Source organism: Pleurodeles waltl, chromosome 3_1 (assembly GCF_031143425.1).
Source record: "Pleurodeles waltl isolate 20211129_DDA chromosome 3_1, aPleWal1.hap1.20221129, whole genome shotgun sequence".
Taxonomy (NCBI): domain Eukaryota; kingdom Metazoa; phylum Chordata; class Amphibia; order Caudata; family Salamandridae; genus Pleurodeles; species Pleurodeles waltl.
Genome location: NC_090440.1, coordinates 1,828,390,811 through 1,828,410,269, shown reverse-complemented (window position 1 = coordinate 1,828,410,269; position 19,459 = coordinate 1,828,390,811). Strand labels below are relative to the sequence as shown.

Below are 19,459 nucleotides of genomic sequence, written 5' to 3'. Positions count from 1 at the left end.
CAGAAGACTTCAGATGGCGTCCGCTCCGACAGCCCAACGGGAGTTCGAGGAACAAGAAGAGGAAGGTACCTTCTCGATCCAAGACTCAGACTCCGAAGGATTCGACGATACACAAACCGTGAGTAAGACGTCGAAATCCACTCAAAGGAACATTTACAAGGCCCAGGGGACGCCACTGCCAACAGGCCATGGCTCGACCCATAAAATCGGTGACCGACCGTCGGCACCGAAAAAGGCCCAAACAGTGCCGAGATCGTCCGACTCCGGTCGAGACACCGGCACGCAGCCTTCTCGGGACCGAGAAAGTGCTGGAGACAAGCCTCGACACCGAGATGCCGGTGTGGACACGGCTCGACGCCGAGACAGCGGCACCGAAACAGATCGACGCTGAGAGGTTTCGGCCCCGAAAAGGAAAAAAGTCACCTCGGAGCCGAAAAAACACGCAGACAAAGTTTCGATGCCGAAACAGACTGCAAGCGACCCAGCTTCAGGCTCTTATACAGAAGAGCACTCGCTAACCTCCCAAATGCAGAAGCATAGGTTTGAGGAAGAGCTACAAGCAACTGATGTAGACCATACGCAAAAGCGTATCTTCATTCAGCAGGGGACAGGAAAAATAAGCACCCTTCCCCCCATTAGGAGAAAGAGAAGGTTGGAGTTCCAGACGGAACAAACACCACAACCAAAAGTGGTGAAAAGAGTTACACCACCACCCTCTCCTCCGCCCGTGATTAACGTTTCACCAGCACAAACTCCATCACACTCCCCAGCTCACACCACCATGAGCCAGGGTGACCAAGATCAGGACGCATGGGACCTATATGACGCCCCAGTGTCAGATAACAGTCCGGAGGCATACCCTACAAAGCCATCTCCACCAGAAGACAGCACCGCGTACTCTCAAGTGGTGGCTAGAGCAGCACAATTTCACCACGTAAGCCTCCACTCAGAACAGGTCGAGGATGATTTCTTATTCAACACACTCTCCTCCACCCACAGCTCATACCAAAGCCTGCCTATGCTCCCTGGTATGCTCCGGCACGCAAAAGACATCTTTAAGGAGCCGGTCAAAAGTAGGGCAATCACACCAAGGGTGGAAAAAAAGTATAAGCCGCCTCCTACGGACCCGGTTTTCATCGCTACACAGCTGCCACCAGACTCTGTCGTTGTAGGAGCAGCTAGGAAAAGGGCCAACTCTCACACATCTGGAGTTGCACCACCCCCAGATAAAGAAAGCCGCAAGTTCGATGCAGCTGGTAAAAGAGTCGCAGCACAAGCTGCAAACCAGTGGCGCATCGCGAACTCCCAGGCACTACTTGCGCGCTATGACAGAGCCCACTGGGACGAGATGCAACATCTCATTGAACATCTGCCCAAGGACTTACAAAATAGGGCAAAACAAGTGGTTGAAGAGGGACAGACCATCTCCAACAACCAGATACGCTCCTCCATGGACGCTGCAGATACAGCTGCACGGACAATTAATACATCTGTAACTATCAGAAGGCATGCATGGCTCCGAACGTCTGGATTTAAACCAGAGATTCAACAAGCAGTTCTCAATATGCCTTTTAATGAAAAAGAACTGTTCGGTCCAGAAGTGGACACAGCGATTGAGAAACTCAAAAAAGATACAGACACTGCCAAAGCCATGGGCGCACTCTACTCCCCGCAGAGCAGAGGGAATTACAGCACATTCCGTAAAACGCCCTTTCGAGGGGGGTTTCGGGGTCAAAGCACACAAGCCAGCACCTCACAAGCCACACCGTCCAGTTACCAGGGACAGTATAGAGGAGGTTTTCGGGGACAATATAGAGGAGGGCAATTCCCTAGAAATAGAGGGAGATTTCAAAGCCCCAAAACCCCTACTACTAAACAGTGACTCACATGTCACTCACCCCCTCCACACAACACCAGTGGGGGGAAGAATAGGTCATTATTACAAAGCATGGGAGAAAATCACTACAGACACTTGGGTTCTAGCAATTATCCAACATGGTTATTGCATAGAATTTCTACAATTCCCTCCAAACATACCACCAAAAGCACAAAATCTAACAACACACCATTCCAATCTCCTGGAGATAGAAGTGCAGGCACTATTGCAAAAGAATGCAATCGAATTAGTGCCAAACACACAAATAAACACAGGAGTTTACTCACTGTACTTTCTGATACCAAAGAAGGACAAAACACTGAGACCAATCCTAGACCTCAGAGTAGTGAACACTTTCATCAAATCAGACCACTTCCACATGGTCACACTACAAGAAGTATTGCCATTGCTAAAACTACACGACTACATGGCAACTTTATACCTCAAGGATGCCTATTTCCATATACCAATACACCCATCGCACAGGAAATACCTAAGGTTTGTATTCAAAGGAATACATTACCAATTCAAGGTACTGCCTTTCGGATTAACAACCGCACCAAGAGTCTTTACCAAATGTCTAGCGGTAGTCGCTGCACACATAAGAAGGCAGCAAATACATGTGTTCCCATATTTGGACGACTGGCTAATCAAGGCCCATTCGTTCATACAGTGCTCAAATCACACAAATCAGATCATACAAACCCTCTTCAAACTCGGGTTCACCGTCAACTTTACAAAATCCAACATTCTGCCGCGCAAGGTACAACAATACCTAGGAGCCATAATAGACACATCAAAGGGAGTAGCCACTCCAAGTCCACAAAGAATTCTAAATTTCAACACCATCATACAACGCATGTATCCAACACAAAAGATACAGGCAAAGAAGGTATTACAACTCCTAGGCATGATGTCTTCATGCATAGCCATTGTCCCAAACGCAAGACTGCACATGAGGCCCTTACAACAATGCCTAGCATCACAGTGGTCTCAAGCACAGGGTCACCTTCTAGATCTGGTGTTAATAGACCGCCAAACTTACCTCTCGCTTCTGTGGTGGAACAACATAAATTTAAACAAGGGGCGGCCTTTCCAAGACCCAGTGCCACAATACGTAATAACAACAGATGCTTCCATGACAGGGTGGGGAGCACACCTCGATCAACACAGCATACAAGGACAATGGAACGTACATCAAACAAAACTGCATATCAATCACCTAGAACTTCTAGCAGTTTTTCAAGCACTAAAAGCCTTCCAACCAATAATAGTTCACAAATACATTCTCGTCAAAACAGACAACATGACAACAATGTATTATCTAAACAAGCAGGGGGGGACGCACTCCACGCAGTTAAGCCTGCTAGCACAAAAAATTTGGCATTGGGCAATTCACAACCAAATTCGCCTAATAGCACAGTTTATACCAGGGATCCAAAATCAACTCGCAGACAATCTCTCTCGAGATCATCAACAGGTCCACGAATGGGAAATTCACCCCCAAATTCTGAACACTTATTTCAAACTCTGGGGAACACCTCAGATAGACTTGTTTGCGACAAGGGAGAACGCAAAATGCCAAAACTTCGCATCCAGATACCCACACAAACAATCCCAAGGCAATGCCCTATGGATGAACTGGTCAGGGATATTTGCTTACGCTTTTCCTCCTCTCCCTCTCCTTCCTTACCTGGTAAACAAACTCAGTCAAAGCAAACTCAAACTCATATTGATAGCACCAACTTGGGCAAGGCAACCCTGGTACACAACGCTGCTAGACCTATCAGTGGTACCCTGCATCAAATTGCCCAACAGGCCAGATCTGTTGACACAGCACAACCAAAAGATCAGACACCCAGATCCAGCATCGCTGAATCTAGCAATCTGGCTCCTGAAATCCTAGAATTCGGGCACTTACAACTTACCCAAGAATGTATGGAAGTCATAAAACAGGCCAGAAGGCCATCCACCAGGCACTGTTATGCAAGTAAATGGAAGAGGTTTGTTTGCTACTGCCATATTAATCAAATACAACCATTACACACAACTCCAGAACATGTAGTGGGTTACTTGCTTCACTTACAAAAATCTAACCTAGCTTTCTCTTCCATTAAAATACACCTTGCAGCAATTTCTGCATACCTGCACACTACCTATTCAACTTCCCTATATAAGATACCAGTCATTAAAGCATTCATGGAGGGCCTTAGGAGAATTATACCACCAAGAACACTACCTGTTCCTTCATGGAACCTAAATGTTGTCCTAACTAGACTTATGGGTCCACCTTTTGAACCCATGCACTCCTGCGACATACAGTTCCTAACCTGGAAGGTGGCATTTCTCATCGCCATTACTTCCCTAAGAAGAGTAAGCGAGATTCAGGCGTTTACAATACAGGAACCTTTTATACAACTACACAAAAATAAAGTCGTCTTAAGGACCAATCCTAAATTTTTGCCAAAGGTTATTTCACCGTTCCATCTAAATCAAACAGTGGAACTTCCAGTGTTCTTTCCACAGCCAGATACCGTAGCTGAAAGGGCGCTACATACATTAGATGTCAAAAGAGCATTGATGTATTACATTGACAGAACAAAAAACATCAGAAAGACTAAACAACTCTTTATTGCATTTCAAAAACCTCATGCAGGAAACCCAATTTCAAAACAAGGTATAGCCAGATGGATAGTTAAATGCATCCAAATCTGCTACCTTAAAGCTAAACGACAGCTGCCCATTACACCAAGGGCACACTCAACCAGAAAGAAAGGTGCTACCATGGCCTTTCTAGGAAACATCCCAATGCAAGAAATATGTAAGGCAGCCACATGGTCTACGCCTCACACATTCACCAAGCACTACTGTGTAGACGTGTTATCCGCACAACAAGCCACAGTAGGTCAAGCTGTATTAAGAACATTATTTCAGACTACTTCCACTCCTACAGGCTGATCCACCGCTTTTGGGGAAATAACTGCTTACTAGTCTATGCAGAACATGCGTATCTACAGCGACAGATGCCATCGAACTGAAAATGTCACTTACCCAGTGTACATCTGTTCGTGGCATCAGTCGCAGTAGATTCGCATGTGCCCACCCGCCTCCCCGGGAGCCTGTAGCAGTTTGGAAGTTACCTTCAATTATTTATATATGTATCATCTCAACCTTAAATAGGTGCATACTTAGTCACTCCATTGCATGGGCACTGTTACTACAATTCAACTCCTACCTCACCCTCTGCGGGGAAAAACAATCGAAGATGGAGTCGACGCCCATGCGCAATGGAGACAAAAGGAGGAGTCACTCGGTCCCGTGACTCGAAAGACTTCTTCGAAGAAAAACAACTTGTAACACTCCGGCCCAACACCAGATGGCGAGCTATTGCAGAACATGCAAATCTACTGCGACTGATGCCACGAACAGATGTACACTGGGTAAGTGACATTTTCATAATCATACAATCCAGCCTGTCACACATATGGCCCACCAATCCCGTTTCCATCACCATTGGCACACACATCGCCCGGCGCACACCATGTACACCACCACAAGACATTCCACCCCCGCCACCCCCCAATGACACAATGCTTGCACACACATCTCCATGCATCCTTCCCACATGCATTGTGCCCAAAGTGTACTCACCTGTTGGTCTGGAGGCCCATACAGCAGTCCGTACTGCGGTAGGGCCCCATCCACCAGTCGCTCCAACTCCTCCGAAGTGAAGGCAGGGGCCCTTTCCCCGGTCACACGGGCCATGGTAGGTTCCAGACACAGGTCACAGCAGCTCACGCAGGGTAGGTGTTCTCCTGTTGAAGGTCAGGAAACAAGTGAGGAGATAGAAAATGGTGGTCACGTTCGCGGTGGTGTACACCGTCACCACCGGCGCAGATCTCCATTGGCCACTGTACTCCATAGAGCCCCACATTATCCAATGAGGAATTGCACAACGGTGCAAGACCGCCTTCCGCCACGACGCCCAGCGTCGGCGGAATTACTTCACTTCCACCTGTCCCTTCATACAGGACAGGCAGTCGCCATTTCAAAGGGGAGGACAATGGTCATATCGACATTAACTGCATCACAGCCTAAATTAGCACATACCTCGCCATTCCCACTGTCTCATAACATGAATGCACTATGTACATTGCAGTTATGGTTACATTGTTCAAATTGTGACAGTTTACTCACTCGTGTCCCTAAGATACCTACCGCTGCGGATGAATAGGAGGTGGAGACATAACCCCATGTACAGACCCCTTGTGGACTTGGCTACACTGGAGGCCAGGTACATTATACTTACCTATAGATTGGACAAGGCACAATAACTGAGCTGTGTGCCCAATTGGAGCCAGACCTGATATCTGCTATCCGTCATCCCACTGGGACCCCCCCACCCCTCTTGTGCAAGTGTTATCAGCGCTCCATTTCCTGGCAACAGGTTCTTTCCAAGTGACAGTGGTCTTGGTAGCAGGAATGTCACAGCCATTGTTCTCAATCGTGCTGGCAAGAGTCTTGTCTGCCCTAGTAAAACAAATGTGCAAGCTACATTTCTTTCCCCCAGGTGGAAGATTTGGCCACTGTGAAGGCCGGATTCTATGCAATGGGGCATATCCCCATATATTATTATTATTGGGGCTATTGACAGTTTGTCCCTCCCTCCCCCCGCCAGAATGAAGAGGTGTTCAGTAATCGTAAGAGTTTCCACTCACTGAATGTCCAAATGGTGTGCCTGGCGGACCAGTACATCACCCATGTCAATGCTAAGTATCCTGGGTCGGTGCACAATGCCTTTGTTCTGAGGAACAGCAGCATACCAAATGTGATGGCCCAGCTACAGATGCACAGGGTGTTAGTGTATGCTTTCAGGTGTCATCCCTATAGCATTGTGTGAGGCTAAATGTTATCCCTCAATACTTACAGGTGACTCCTATTGTGACTGCTGACTCCTGTGAGGAATACCAGGACAGGGGCTGAGGAACGTTATGATGAGGCACATGGGCGAACCAGAAGGATCATCAAGAGGACCTCCGGCCTCCTGAAGGCTAGGTTCAGGTGCCTCCATATGACAGGTGGATCCCTGTGCTGCTCATCTGGGAAAGTCTGCCAGGTAGTAGTAGCCTGCTGCATGTTACACAACCTGGCCCTCAGACGGCATGTACCCTTTCTGCAGGAGGAAGAGACTGAAGATGCCCCTGTGGCAGCAGTAGACCCTGAGGACAGGGAAATTGAAGAGGCTGAGGATGAGGACAACAGAACATCAGTTATCCGTCAATACTTCCAATGACACACAGGTGAGACAGTGCAACTGACCCTTCCTATGACTATTGGTGTATTCTGTGTGTAGCATGATGGCATTAACTTCCTTTGCATCTCAACTTACTGTCACCTATGGCTTGTCATTTTACAGATGTTGGTGATATACCAACTGTGTACTGATGTGCTGACTACAGCCAGCTGCAAGTCCTTATTTCTATGCTCTCATAGTGTTCAGATCATTTGCACTTGATGTGACTGTTTCCATAAATGCACATTTTCAAAGCATAAAATATTAGTAGTCAAGTTGTGTTCAAGGGTGTTAATTGTAGTGCTATGAAATTGAGAGAAAAGTTCAATGGAATGGGGTGATGAAGGAGGAAGGTCCAGGGTATTGTTCCAGTCTGTTTGTAGCACAGGTCCAGTGTCCAAAGGCCATAGGAAGGGGAGCAAAGGCAGTTCCAAGTGGGCAAGGTGACTGGGTGGGACACGAGGGACAATCAGGAGAGTCTAATTTCCTGGTGGTGGTCTTAGCAAGTGTCTCTGGCTTCTGTCTGGTTCACATGGAATGTTTCCAGGATGGTTCACCTTCTGCAGGGGGAGGGGTGCTGGTGGCCTGTGGGTCCTGTGGCGGGGCCTCCTGCCCACTAGCTGCAGTGGAGGTGGAGGGCTGGTCAATGGACTGGCTAGTGGTAAGGGCCCGCTACTGTGCTGTTGCCTACCTCATGATGTTGGCCATGTGTCTGCCAGCACCCCTGCTATGGAGATCAGGGTGGTGTTAATGGCCTGCAAGTCCTCCCTGATCCCCTGATACTGTCCCTCCTGCAGCCGCCTGTTCTCCTGCACGTTGTCAAGGATCTGGCCCATCACGTCCTGGGAATGTTGATAGGCTCCTAGGATCTCGGAGAGTGCCTCCTGGAGAGCCGGTTCACTGGTCTTGTCCTCCCCCTGGCACACAGCAGTCCTCCTAGTGTCCCTGTTGGCCTGTGCCTCTGTCCCGTGAACGGTGTACCTACTGCCACTGACCCCAGGTCCCTGATTGTCTTGGGTATGAGGTGTGGCCTGGGGTCCCTGTACAGGTGGGCACACTGCTGATTGATGTGTCCTGGGGAAAGTGGTGTGGGTACGCTGGGTGGGTGCTGTGATGTTGGATACTGATGGGGGAGGCTCTGTGGTGGACTGTGAGTGGGCTTGGGTGACCGGCTGTCCAGTGTTCCCTGATGGGCCAGGTGGTTAGTCCACATCTTGAAGTCCAGAGTTACTGTCATCACTGGAGGCATCTTCTGTTGGGGGACTGGTTTGTTGTAGCACCTCCTCTCCGCTGTGATTGGCTGGGGCACCTGTGGGGATGTAAGTGAAGTATTATGCTTCATGTCTGTGATATATTGTACATACCTCGCTTTCCCTCTATCGTTGCTGTTGCCCTGCCACCTTTTGCATGTGTATTGTGATGCATTGTGTGATTGTTAGTTCCCCCATGCTGTGCATGCTTTGGTGATGGGGGTCCATGTAGGGCTGGGAGGGGTGGTGTTGCATTGGTGTGGCATGCAGGGCTTGATATTGTGGTTAGTCATATGTGTAGGTGAAGTGTGTGGGATAGAGTGGAGTGATGGGAGTGAGGGTGAGGGTGTGAGATGGCATGCAGGTGTGGGGGGTGATAAGTAGTAAATGTTGACTTACCAGTGTCCAGTCCTACGGCTACTCCAGTGAGTCCCTCAGGATGCAGGATTGCCAAGACTTGCTCCTCCTATGCTGTGAGCTGTGGGGGAGGAGGTGGGGGTGCTATGGAACGTACCTTCCCCCGTAGGTTGTTCCACCTCTTCCTGATGTCATCCCTTGTCCTTGAATGCTGTCCCACGGGGTTCACCCTGTCCACGATTCTCCACCATAGCTCCATCTTCCTGGCAATGGGTATCTGCTGTACCTGTGCTCCAAACAGCTGTGGCTCTACCCTGACTATTTCCTCCACCATGACCCTTGACTCCTCATCAGTGAAACAGGGGTGCCTTTGTGAGGACATGGGTGTTGAGTGGTGTGTGTTGGTGAGTAATGTTGTGAAGTGTGTGATGTGGAGTGCGTGAGGGATGTATGGTTGTATGTGGTGTGTGTCTAGTTGTCTATGTGCTGTTCATGTCAATTTCCCGCCAGTAATTGTTGGTTGTAAAGGGTTGTGGGTACAGTAGGTGTGTATTTTATATAGTACTGTGGATGGGTGGGTGTGGTGTGTGTACGAGTGTCAGGTGTGTTTTTTTCGTATTGGTCAATGTAGTGTTTTGTATGTGGGTGTCCATTCTGAGCGCGGCGGTATGTACTGCCACTGGTTTACCGCTGTTGAATATCTGCTGTGGTGATTCGTGGGTCATAATGTGGTGAGCGTTGTTTTGTTGGCATAACGGTATGGGTGTTGTGACCGCCACTTTATCACTGACCTTTGGGCTGGCGGATTTGTGTATGTGGCTGTATTCTGTCGGATTGGTGTGTGTGTGTGTGTCATAAAATGGCGAATGGATATTTGCCACCGTAGCGGTATGTTGGCGCCCGTCACCGCAGCAGTAAGTGGGATTTACCGCCAATGTTATAATGAGGGCCTCAATATCTTTCATTAAGCTGTGTACAGAAGATTACTTTTTTGATAGAAACAAATATTGTTTTCCTGGCAAATCATGATTTCACTTTTTGTGAAGTGCCTTTGTTCTAGCAGAAAGAAGGCACAGACAGATCCTCATTCCGTCTGTATCTTCTGTCTTCCTGAGACTCACCTTCTTGAAAAATGCTGTAATTGCCAGAAGCTGTCCAGAAGAACTTTAAAGGACAGAGAAATGAACTGTCTGACAGGAGAGAGGAAAAACCTCCTTAAGAGGCCTTGGAGTGTCCCCATCTACCTCCAAAGAGTCCTCCCCTAAAGAAGGTGCCCAGCGGAAGATTTCCAGAGAGGCAGAAAAAATGCCGATCTTGGTCAGCGTCCGGCAGTAGGGCTTCAAGGTCAGGGCAGATCTCAGTCTGTTTGCCGTCGACATCAACCTCAAGAGTGCCTTCTCATTGATGCCACTCGATATCAAGGTAAGGCTTGCCGGTAAGACGTCTGTCTGCGTCAAAGCAACACCATCATCCAATGTTGATGCAAACATCGCCAACAAGACCTCCTTCGGTGTCAAGGAATCGCTTTTTGATGTAGAGGCATATATTGCCGGCGGAGCCTCTGTCGAGCAAGAAACACCACCACTCGACATCGAAGCACCCATCTGCGACACGGCTCGAATCAGCGTTGGAACAGGCTTGCATCTCGACGTTGAGGCACACATCGACGAACTGACCACCGTCGATGTCAAGACCTGTAGCCTCACTGCTGCACACTTCACTGTTGACATCGACACATTACTCATTGTCGAGACCCCATTCAGATGAGAGGCATTCATCATCACAAAGCCCAAGGTCGCAGTCACCAGCTGAAAGAATACTCTCAACACCAGGAGGAGGTTCTGTTTTCCTGATGTTCACATTTTGTCGTAGCAGTCACTGAAATCCAGTTCTCATGCACAGTCTACACCACCTGAGACCCCAATGAACATCTCTCCACACTGGTTGGAAAGCCTCCTCAAACAGCGGGCACAGCAGGGCCCTGGCTCACAATATTCATTGGCATTCTCTCCATCTAGAAAGGAAAGTGATGATTGAAATAAGAGCGAAATGTACATTAACATTGTACAACTCTGTGGAGTGGATCCTTCGCCACTCCTCTTCAGTTGAGTCATGGACACTTAAATGGTACACCTTGTCCACTTTCATTCGTCTCATGCTTCTTACATTACAACATCTGGTACACATCATCCCACATGTGCGGGAGGGGGGTTGAAGGGGACTCTGTATATGATATGCTCCTGGAGTAAGGATGACCCAATGGCTAGCCTTCATGTGTAGTGTGATCTCATGAGGAGCATCCGGATCAACTGTTGGTATCATCAGTGGTGGGGGGACTCCGTGTGTCTATTTCCACCCTTTGGTCTTGTTTCCTTGGTCTAATCAGGCCATACCTAACTGTGGGCCTGTCTCGGCCCATGTGTTCATGGTGGCCTTGCGTCGTTTTTCACTTCCACTTTGGTAGTATAGTGATCCTGTACTGCCCCGTCTGGTCCCCTTCCTCCCCTCTGATAGCTTTGAGCCATAGCATCAGCTTCCACTCTGGCACATTTGTTGAGGTCTTGTAACCAGTTGTGCACAGTCAGAGTTGTTGAATAGCTGTTCATGTCATTGCTACCCATCTCTTTAAAAGCAGATGAGCCACGTCTATAAATTTGTAGGTGTATTTATCCTTAGTCGATCTAGGCATCAGCTCCAGTAAACATTACTTGGGGGTGCACAGCACTGTCCGTTAGTCCAGGTCATATACTTTTTCTATCACTGTTTCCAATTTTGGGCCTAACTCCATTTATGCCCAGTAGTAGAATTCTGCATCTGACTGTCGTCATCTTGGGCAATCCATTGATACACCTCATGCATTTATTTTATATGTTTTGAGAGTTGATACGTATGCGTTTATTGGTATCGGATTCAGCAGTGTATATATTTAACATGTTCCTTAATTTTCTGCCTGTGTTCATCAGCGATGTCCTGCCCTGTGTTGTCTTCACATGCGGTTTTGGTTATCGGTCGAGCCATGGTGACCTTTGTCATGAAGAGATTATGCAAAACTTCCACGAGCCCCCGAATTGTTCTGTATATTAGGATCCTCTGTAATGGCGGCACCACCTGTTGCTCTTTTTGTACCCTTCCTCAGCAGGTCCCAACCACATGTATTATTGCATTATAAGTGAGGAAGTGGCCTACCAACAGACTGTATGCATCTTGTACAGCTTGGCATGTCTGCAGCCTCCCTTCACTGCACAAGTCTCCACCCTGAGTCACAGTGGCCTCCTACTAGGGCCTCACTTCATGTGTTAGTTTGACATTCCGCAACTGCTGGAGTGCCCATAAATACAATACTGGTGCATTTGGGGATCTATGTTTATGTAGATAAGAACATAGCAAAGAAATGCAGTGTTAAATAAGGGTGGTTTCTCCTCCCCTTTGTGTAGTTGTGTGTAGTTTCCATAATAGTATTGTTCTGCCACAGAGAGTTGATTTTACCTCCTCTCTTTCTACACAGGGCCTGTCCCCAAGCCAGCACATCTGCCACTGCAGTTGTGCAGTGGCATAGTAAAGCTCATAGGAGCACCCATGTCTCCCTTCCTCAGTGGGTGTTTCGTTTTATACAGGGCTACTCGCCTCCTGCTGTTGCCCCATATCAAATGCAATATTGCTCCATTTAGTGCTTTGAAGAAGGAGTCAGGGAGAAGCACTGGAATTGCAGCAAACAGATAAGACAGCCTGGTGAGTGTTAGCATCTTGGCTATCGCCACGCAGCCCATCAAGGACACCGGCAAGAACTTCCAGAAAACCATTGATTGTCTGATGGATGTGCGAGCCCTGCCCAAGTTGCCACCTGTGACGTCTGTCTCACCATTGTAGATGTGGATGCCCAGGTATTTAAATGAGTTGTAACGTCATTCCAACATCAACGCTTTGTAAGCCCCCACTCTTTGGGTGGGTCGCACAGATCTCATAGACAATAAGCCCAATTTGGTCCAGGTCATCCTTAGGCCAGTTGCCTCTCTGAACGATTCCATTGTCTCCACCAGAACCGGCAGTGACTCCCTGGCATGTCACAAGTATACCAGTGCGTCATCTGCATACAAATATATCAAGTGCCATCTCCCAATTGCTTGCACTCCCCAATATGTAGCCTCTCCAGCAGCCTGCATGCCGGGAGTTCCATTGCCAGAGTGAAACTCAGCTTCGACAGTGGGCAGCACTGCTGCGTCCCCCACTGTATGTCAAAACAATTATTTATCCAGTACTGATTCTGGCTGCCGGCCTTGGTTACACTGTTTTAATCCACACAAGGAACGTCGGGCCACAGCCTATAGCCGCATAGACCTCTAGGAGGTATGACCATCCCAAAGTGTCAAACGCCTTTTTGATATCTAAAGACACTACTACAGAGAGGTCAGCAGACCCTTCACCATCCTTCATCAGACTCCCTAGCGGATGGTTGTTGAGGAAGATGTTCCTCCCCAGTATAAATCCAGTTTAGTCTGTGTGGATTAATGCCTCTATCAATATTGAGGAGAGATAGGGTGATTTACATCAACAGGATCCTGCCCAGGTTTAGGTAGCACTACTATCATAGCTTCTCTCATTGATTCTGGTAGTATGCCTGTGGCTCTCGCCTCCTCACATGCCTGTAAGAGTTTCAGCACCTTTTGTGTGCTATACACAGCATAGAATTTCACAGGCAGGCAGTCGCACCCAGGTGTTTTGTTTCGTGCCATCTGATGGATCGCTGCATACATTTCAGAAGCCTGTAGTGCCATTTCGAGTTTGTTACTATGAAGAGTGGTAAGTTTGGGGAGTATCCTCACCTGGATATAAGCCCTTGTGCAAGTGTTGTATCCCGGTGTGGGGTCTGTGTATAGGGTGTTACAATAGTCAGCAAAGGCTGTGTTAATGCTCATTTGAGTATTAACCACCAGTAATACCCCCAGTAGCGAATCTCGCCACCTCCCCACTTGGAAGCCTCACCAGTAGGCTCCCTGCTTTATCTCCCTCTTTGTGCTGTCTGGCCATGTATTTTTTATAGTTTAGTGTCCCCAGTCTAGTAGTCAGGTCTGAGTGTTTGCACAATTGGTGCAATTTCTTTGCTCTAGGTGTAAGAGTATTGTCTTTTCTGCTTCCCGCATTTTTTCTTCGACTTCTACTTTCTCTCACTGTAGCATGGATATGACCCCCATGCTGTATTGAAGCAGTGACCCCTCGATAACCTTGAATGCTTACCACTCTGTTGCGCTGGAGGCAGTTCTCTCCAAGTATTGTGAAATGTGTGTCTGTATGACATTGCAGAACTGGGTGTAAAACAGTCCCTCTGTACGCAGTTGGCAGGCTGGGATTCTGGTTCTGTTTGTGCCCCATTGTAGTGATATAATCAAGGGCTAATGATCGGAGATCGTGCATACCAAATAGTTGGAGGCATTTGCCATGGAACACAACCCAGTCTCACAGAAGGACATATCTAGTCTGATGTGTAGCTGGTGCACTGCTGAATAATCTGAGTATTCTTGTTCTTGGGGTGCATATTCCTTCATATCGCAAGTACCTGTGTAATTTTGGACCACCTTTGAGGGTGTTGTGTTAATCTGTGGCATGGAGAGGGAGGCGCAGTTTAGGTCCAGGTCTAGGACGCAGTTGAAATCTCCCCCTATTCTCACAGGGCTAGCAGGTTACGTGTGAGGGATTGGGTGAACTGGTCAAGGAAAGCAGAGTGGTTTGCATTTGGGACATAAATCGCCAGAAGTGTCAGATATTCGCCATTTAGTTGCCCCTCCACCACCACATGTCTGCCCTCATTGTCTGTCTCGCATGTATCAAGTATGAAGGATACACCCGGAGCCACCTGTATTAACACCTCCTCGGTCAAAGGCAGTGAGAGTTGTGCCATGCAACTGTCCCCGCCATCTCCTAATTTTCTAAGGTGCTTGGCAAGTTCTGTCTGTACCAAGTGTGCCTCATGCAGGAAGGCTATTTGTATCTGTTGTGACCTAAGGTACATCTTCACTGTATTGCATTGTTTGAGAGTCGCCAGGCCTCATATATTCCATGTTACAATTTTGTAGGAAGGGTCGTATGACCCAGTAGTCTGCACCATCCCTCAGAGGATTGAGCATTTGTAGTCATTTGTGTGGTACAGCCTGCCATGTCTCCAGTCGTCTGCACCCCTCAGGCCTATCATGTTTTGCCTGTTTTTTTTTTTTTTTTTTTAAATGCATGATGCAATGTCCTTTGGTGTACAATGCATAATAAATGTTGATGTGTGTGTGTGTCCCAAACAACCATTATTCCCCCTCCCCTTGTACCCGAGGCATGGTAGTGCACATTAGCACGGCCATCAGCAAAGAATAGCTGTGAACCAAAAGAAACAAATACAACGTTAATTCAGTGTCCGATTCGGAGTGTGGGGGCGGGTCATCAGGTCAAGTCCTGCTCCTGTGGCGCAAGCACCTTATCAATGTATCACTTCCCCTGCCCAGTTCCCTCTTTGTTACCTCAATAATCTGCTGTTGCCTTTGACCCTTGCCCCCTCCCGTCTTGCTGTGCCATTTGATTGTCCGTACCCTTTCCTAAGCCTAGATCGTGTGCCAGGGTCAGTGTCAGATGTTGAGCACGCTGGTGTGACCCTGTAGAGGACCCAGATTTGTCAGTGTCCGGTTCTGAGTCAAAGCTATAGTTTGATTGCACGACGGTGTAGGGGTTCCTGCTATATTGTAAGACTTCTGCGACCACCTGTGCCCTCGCTCTGGTCACCTTGTCCTCTGAAGGGCAGTTATGTTTATTTTTTTACTGTGCTGCTTGGTCAGTTTCACCTAGTGGTGGGTTGTTGGATCCTCCTCCTTTGGGTGAAACTGACTAAGCGGCATGGAAAAAAGGACTGATTGGATTGCAGCTATGACCAGGCCTCCCTGGTGTTGATAAGAAGTGAGATGTGCCCCCTGCCACCAATCATCTGGCCAGGAAATGGAGAGCATATTTCAGGTCTACGTTCCTCAGTTGCTGTTTTTATCACTCTGAAAGAATTGCAGCATGTTTGGACTTCTGGGTAGGCCATTATTGTTGCACTTTCATATCGCCATGGACATTTGGTATGGAACAGTTGCTGGATGAGGTCCCTATTGCAGTAATTAGGTAGTTTAGCAACTACCAGTGCATGGGGGCGCCCTGGCAGCAGCGAGCGGCTTGGCATGCAGTGGGCACGTTCATTTGAAAAAACGTAGGAAGCCTACCCGTTAGCACAGTGTCTGTTAGCCACTTTTCGAAGGGTAGAGTTCAAATGTTGGGGCCCTCTGCTGTTTAAGGCAATCCCAAAAAACTGAAGTTGCTCCGCCTGGATCTGCCCTTCGCGTCCTCTGCCTACTGCTTGGAGTCCTGGCCTTCCATCTGTAGACCTCATGGTTGGTGATGCATTTCTAGTATTATCGACTGCATTGAAGTTGTTGTTATTACAGATTCTGTGTTTTCCACTTGGTCTGTTAGTTTTGCATGATCTGCTCGCAGCAGGTTCATCTCAAGGGTGACCATGTCAACTTTAACTTCCATCGTTTTAGTGTCCTGTATTGCATGAAGGATGCTTTTAAACTGCACTGGGTGTTTCTGCAGTGTGAATTCCAGTTGTCTCAAGGGGCCTCCCCCGATGTATTTTTGGTGAGCATCTCTGCTATGTCCATGGAAGGTGTCTCTGGTGGCTTAGGGTTCTTGGGTTTGACCATCATGGTGGCCTGCAGATTGCGCAGGGCAGGGGTTCGGGCTAACAGCCGTTGTCTGTGCCCCTGGTTTTTGTTTGGTGCAGGGAGGAGCCAGCCAAGCTCTGTCACTGCCGACTCCCCTTGTAGCCTATGGTTCTGCAACTTAAATTTACTCAGAGAGGTGGGCCTTTACAGTCATGTGGATCTCTTAGGGTTTGTGTGTAACACCACTGGAGCTCCTGCCATCCCAGTGAACTCACCAGTGTATCCCCGCACTTCCCTAGGCCTAGTCCACTTGCACGGCTCAGGTGCTGTGTTGTCATGGGTGGTGGTCACTGTCCCAATCCTCCACTGCCGCTGCAGGCCGAGGGTCTCCCCAGTCAGGGCAATGTCAGCTATTGATTTTGCACCTCTCCTTCCTGTCCTAGTGCTGGCTCAGTCTGGTGGAGCTCAACCCAAGCGGGTCCTCCAGAGTTCCGGGCTCAGTGCACCAACCCTGGACTTTAGTCCATTCTTCTCCTTGGGCGATTTCAGGGTTTCTGTGTCTGCACACGGTAGGCTATGCCCGCTACGAGATAGCACGGCTATGGCCACCGTTACTTCCGATTCTCAGGGATCTGGGTGGCTGCTGCAGTAGGCAGTCTCTCAAGGAGCCAGAACGCAGCCCCATATCATATCATGTCTGCCAGGCCCAAATAAAGTACTGTTGCAGCACCCTCACTTCAGATAAGGATGCCAGGGAGCCATCAGCATGCCGCTCATGACTGCCCTGCAACAGCCAGAGCCTGGTTGTTTTGCAGGTCTCAGCGTCTGCTGCTGCCAGCTCACCTCCGCCATGACCTCTCTTGCTTCTGTAAGTGATGTGTCGCAACTTTCTGGTTTCTGGTATCGGCTGCTCTCTGGAGCGACTTTGTACCAGTCCTGTAGTCCATAGTGCAGGCACACCCCGAGATTTCACTTCCCGGTTACAACCCCGCACCATGCACCTGGGAGGGTGGGGGGCGCTTTGCTGAGGGGTGCACTGCACTCCAGCATTTGATGCCACTTGTGTCAGCTAGAGTTGGTCCTAATTCAGTAGGATGGTCAGCTGGGCTGCAGATGAAGCACAGTACTACACATCTGCATGTGATGTGCCCCTGTGACTATAAGTCTTTATACCCTTTATACCTGTTTAGTTTCCCATTTGTGTGGTATGCATTTTACTAGACTAACAACAATTCTATACTCTCATGTATGTCTTTTTTTTGTTCAGCATCCCTTAGATTGCTAACTAGTTGTAAACGTGAATTAGTGTATAATCTGTGTGTTGTAGCTACTTCTTTTAATAATTTGTTCTTGCTCTTTCGTTTACTAGGCATTCTGTTGGCGATACCAAAGTCCCATTTTGCCTTCAGTCATGTGTGAAACCTCTTAAGTATGCGATTGCTGTTAATGACCTTGGCACAGACTATGTTCATAGATATGTTGGTAAAGAGCCGAGTGGTTTACGATTCAACAAGCTGTTCCTGAATGAAGATGGTAAGAAGTTTGTATTTTCAGACTTTTTTTTCAAACCACTTTAATTTGCTTGTGAAACAGGATCCAGGAGCAATGAACAGTTATTACTTCAGTATTGAGTCACAGTATAAAAGCAATGGATAATCTCATATCTTTTAAAATAAAGTAGCACGATTTTAGCATGGCTCTTCTAAAGGCTGTCAGGGTTTGGAAGGGCGTGGCTTCAAGTTAAACAGCACAGATTCTCAGCCAGAGAGCCTGTCGATAGACTGTATCAAATCTATATAATGAATCTATTTAAAAGTCACACAGCACGGAAGCAGAGCTGCATACAGATAGCTGATAAAATACCAAGCGAGTTGCCAGAACAATCTGAAGATGAATATTACTCTTGCGGCTTGAACAGCTGCTCTTAAATGCCTCTTTGATAAATCTGCAGTGTTGGGAAGTACCTTGTCCTTTCCGTAACACATTGAATAATGAACGCTGTTTTCCCCTACCCACCAAAGAGCACCGATTAGGTAAGTGCAGTGAGCACGATTTAATTACAGTTCATGCTAATTTGAGTGGGGGTCCTGAAGAATGGCACACGTTGATAGAAAAATAAAACAAGTAAGATACTTCCACACCCTTAAACGAAATATGAGCAGGAGTGATACCTGCGAGGGACTATGCGCCATCTGAAAAAAAATGTTTAATCTGCTAGTCATTGAGCACAGTTGACGTGGTTCATAGTGATGCCTACTATTTACAGTACTATAAAGTCTCCAGAATGGCAAAGTATGTGATACGTAAAATAAAATGATCTTGTCTGACATTTGCCTTGCATTTTTAGCTCTGTTCCACGTATACTTCTCATCTCACTCATTCTTGCAAATAATTAAAGATATTAGCAAAGATGGATGCACAGAAGCACTGCTTGTATAAGATTTAAATGTTAGGAATTTATTAAGAATCTTCAACAAACACGGGTGTCATCATCCAATACTTTATTCGGTTCATATAGACCATAAAAGACATCCAATATATACATACTTACAAATTTCCTAAGCATTTAATAAATAACATTATTAATAAAAGTTTCTAATGCCGAAAGCGGCATAAATATAGTTTAGCACAGCCTGTATTGTCTTTACGTCTCCCAAGTTATGTAAATAAGAGAAGGCAAGATGACTAGTTCTAATGCCTTTAGCTAACAAAAATAGGATGTGAAAACCTTTTTCTTGGAGTATCATAAAGAGTACAAAAGAGAATAAAGTGCAAGGTGCTTTGAGGTGTTTTTCCATCACAGCAGCCCGGCGGAAGATTCTTATACCAAGTTCCGCGGGTAGGAAATTCTACCAAATAGTGTAATATATTCAAACGTAGTCTGGTAAGTAAGAACCTTTGCCGCTCAAGACTGATAGTAACCAAATATACCATTGGATATGGTTGCTGTAACTGCTTCCTCTCCTGATTTCTATCTATAACTGTATTTAACTTCGAATCATGAAAT

At 47.4% G+C, this 19,459-nt stretch overlaps 1 protein-coding gene across 3 annotated transcripts in view; it reads left to right on the top strand.

The window, feature by feature from the left end:
* Positions 1-19,459, top strand: part of GLS (glutaminase) — a 607,111-nt gene that overhangs the window by 165,360 nt on the left and 422,292 nt on the right. For all 3 annotated transcript variants that reach the window (XM_069225886.1, XM_069225887.1, XM_069225888.1), the window contains exon 6: positions 17,822-17,985. In XM_069225886.1, coding sequence (XP_069081987.1) covers positions 17,822-17,985 — 164 coding nt within the window. The remainder of the gene's footprint in view (positions 1-17,821; positions 17,986-19,459) is intronic.